The sequence below is a fragment of the Rhagoletis zephyria genome, unplaced genomic scaffold, assembly GCF_001687245.7.
Source record: "Rhagoletis zephyria isolate East Lansing unplaced genomic scaffold, Rhagoletis_zephyria_1.1 Rzeph_scaffold_06430, whole genome shotgun sequence".
NCBI classification, from domain to species: domain Eukaryota; kingdom Metazoa; phylum Arthropoda; class Insecta; order Diptera; family Tephritidae; genus Rhagoletis; species Rhagoletis zephyria.
The window spans coordinates 3,618-5,863 of record NW_016163513.1 but is presented as its reverse complement, the minus strand read 5'-3'; the positions used below and the strand labels follow the sequence as shown (position 1 = coordinate 5,863).

The following is a 2,246-nucleotide window of genomic DNA, read 5'->3' as shown; positions in this document are numbered from 1 at the left end:
TTCTTAACGGAATAAATTAATCGGAGCGTTCCCAGGCTGGCCCGAACGGAGGCTTTTCCACACACACATCCATACGAAGGAGCGAATGGCAACCTCTGTAGTAGAGGTCCAATAAATTTCTTCACGGATGGATCGAATAAAGACAGCAGAATTGAAGGAGTTGTTTTATGTCAGGAAATCTCAATAAATCTCATGTTCAGATGTTTCCACTATTCATATTCATATCCAGACTTAGGCGAAGAGATCTATCCTAAAGATGAGTGTTACCAGGAAAGAAGAAGTGCACTGAAATTGCATTACCGATGCAAAGCATGCGGCCGAAGTTCAGCTTTACAAAAATGTTAGAAAGCTAATAAAAAGGGTACCGGAAAAGGTGTATAAAGATTGAGATATCTGAAACCTAGGGGAAAATTGTATGTATTTTCAGTTTCCTGGCTGAAATATACGCGATTGAAAGATGCGCGGATTTCAATATAAAACGAAACTAGCCGCAATCAGATCTTTCGTCAAAGGAAAAGCAGCATCTCCCACAAAATCGAATGTGATCTCACTATATGCAAGGTTTCTGCAAAATTCATTAGAAGCAGTTTTAAATGTGAGGTTAGATTTAAAAAATAAACGTAAAAGTAGTGAATACTGTGTTGCTAGACTCCATAAAATGTCCTTTATTAAATATTTTTAGTCCGAAGTTCTAATTGAACGCGGTTGTTAGTTGTAATGCCATAAAATATATGTACTCAGATCCCATCGGATTTCCTTGCATAGACTACAACTAATTTGTACAGTGTAGTGCATTTGAAATCCTCTTCATTGATTTGGCCACTGCGTAGTTTCATTTTAAGAAGAACTTGGATCATATCATCCAGAAATTCCTCATGCTGACTTTCCGGTATACGCGATAAATACGGGCTAATAGCTTTGAAATTATCTATAAGAATTTGTAATTTTCTTAAGTCGATTGCAACAGTGAATAAAATAGCACAAACCTTTCAAAGTCTGCCTGCCAGCATAGACAAAAATCTTATTGCGTATATCCACGCTGAAGTCCACAAAACCATTGGCATGCAATAATTTGCTATACTCGACACTCGGATCGCTGCTATTATATAAGGGTGCTACAAATTGCATAGTATCTGTCATATATCTACACCATTTATTTGACTTTGATAGTTCTATGTACACATCAAAGAAGGAATGATTCGCGAGAAAAACTAGTAGACAGTCACCACCACTACGGCGCAGCAATTGATAGATATTCAGCAAGGCGCGTCTGCAATAAGTATGAATGAAGTGTTAGTGTGATTTTGACCTACGGCAAACAGGTGAACTCACTTTTGATTATGCACCCAATGCAGGCAATAGAAAGAGGTCACATGATCGAATTGCCCGCACAGCCGCTGTGGCAGCTGTGCGCATGTGATGTCCAACACTTCGAAGTGCGCGCGCTCAGAGTCGCCATAGTTTTTGCGCGCGAAATCGATCATACGCTCCGAAATATCTATGGCCCAAACAGCATCGAATTGTGCCGGCATAATTGGATAAATGTATTGCATCAGCACGTTGCCAGACCCCGAACCAATATCGATGAGTGTGTCACGTCCGTCGGCGCGCCATTGCATCACTTTCATATACTGCTGCCAAATCTGCTTAGCGTCGCGACGCTGCACACCGCTGGCACGACGATAAAGCGAGGGCTGATTCATGATATTTACTGTGTAGGTGTGTGCTTTCGTTTTTCGTTTTCTTGTAAGTACTCAAAATTCGGAAGTGGAATTCTCGAACAAAATATGTATATCAACACACCATGAGCACATAAAGCGGAGATAAAAACACTTAGCGGCACTTCCTACTCCCTTTTCAATCGCTTTATGTTGAATTATTGATACCTAATTGAATGCTGCTGGAGCTTTTATATCGATCCCGGTCGTCACTGTGATGAGGTCATTTGGAAGCGTACAGCACAGTGTTCCCGCCATAAGTAAAAAAAGCTATCTTGAAAGCTCTTCTCTGTCTTTCGAACGACTAATTGAAAGATCTGCTAACGAGGAGGTCTTAACGATATTCTTTTTGCATTTTAGCAATCAATTTTGTTTAAATAAAATAAAATTAAATTAAATAAAAAACAAATTTTCACGATAAAAAAAATGAAAATTAGAAGAAAATGAAATTAAAAATATTAAGTTATAATAATTGTTATTGTTACGGAAGCTTTTTATAAAATTAAATTAATAAAAAGTAGAAAAGTA

At 38.3% G+C, this 2,246-nt stretch overlaps 1 protein-coding gene across 1 annotated transcript; it reads right to left on the bottom strand.

Annotated features, from left to right (window-relative positions):
• Positions 1–737: 737 nt before the first annotated feature.
• On the bottom strand, positions 738–1,703 carry LOC108373159 (juvenile hormone acid O-methyltransferase-like). Its single transcript, XM_017629010.1, has 3 exons — positions 1,333–1,703; positions 987–1,270; positions 738–928 (listed from the first exon to the last, which is right to left on the bottom strand). Exons 1-3 carry the CDS (start codon positions 1,701–1,703, stop codon positions 738–740), a joined length of 846 nt encoding a protein of 281 aa, XP_017484499.1.
• Between the last annotated feature and the right edge of the window lie 543 nt (positions 1,704–2,246).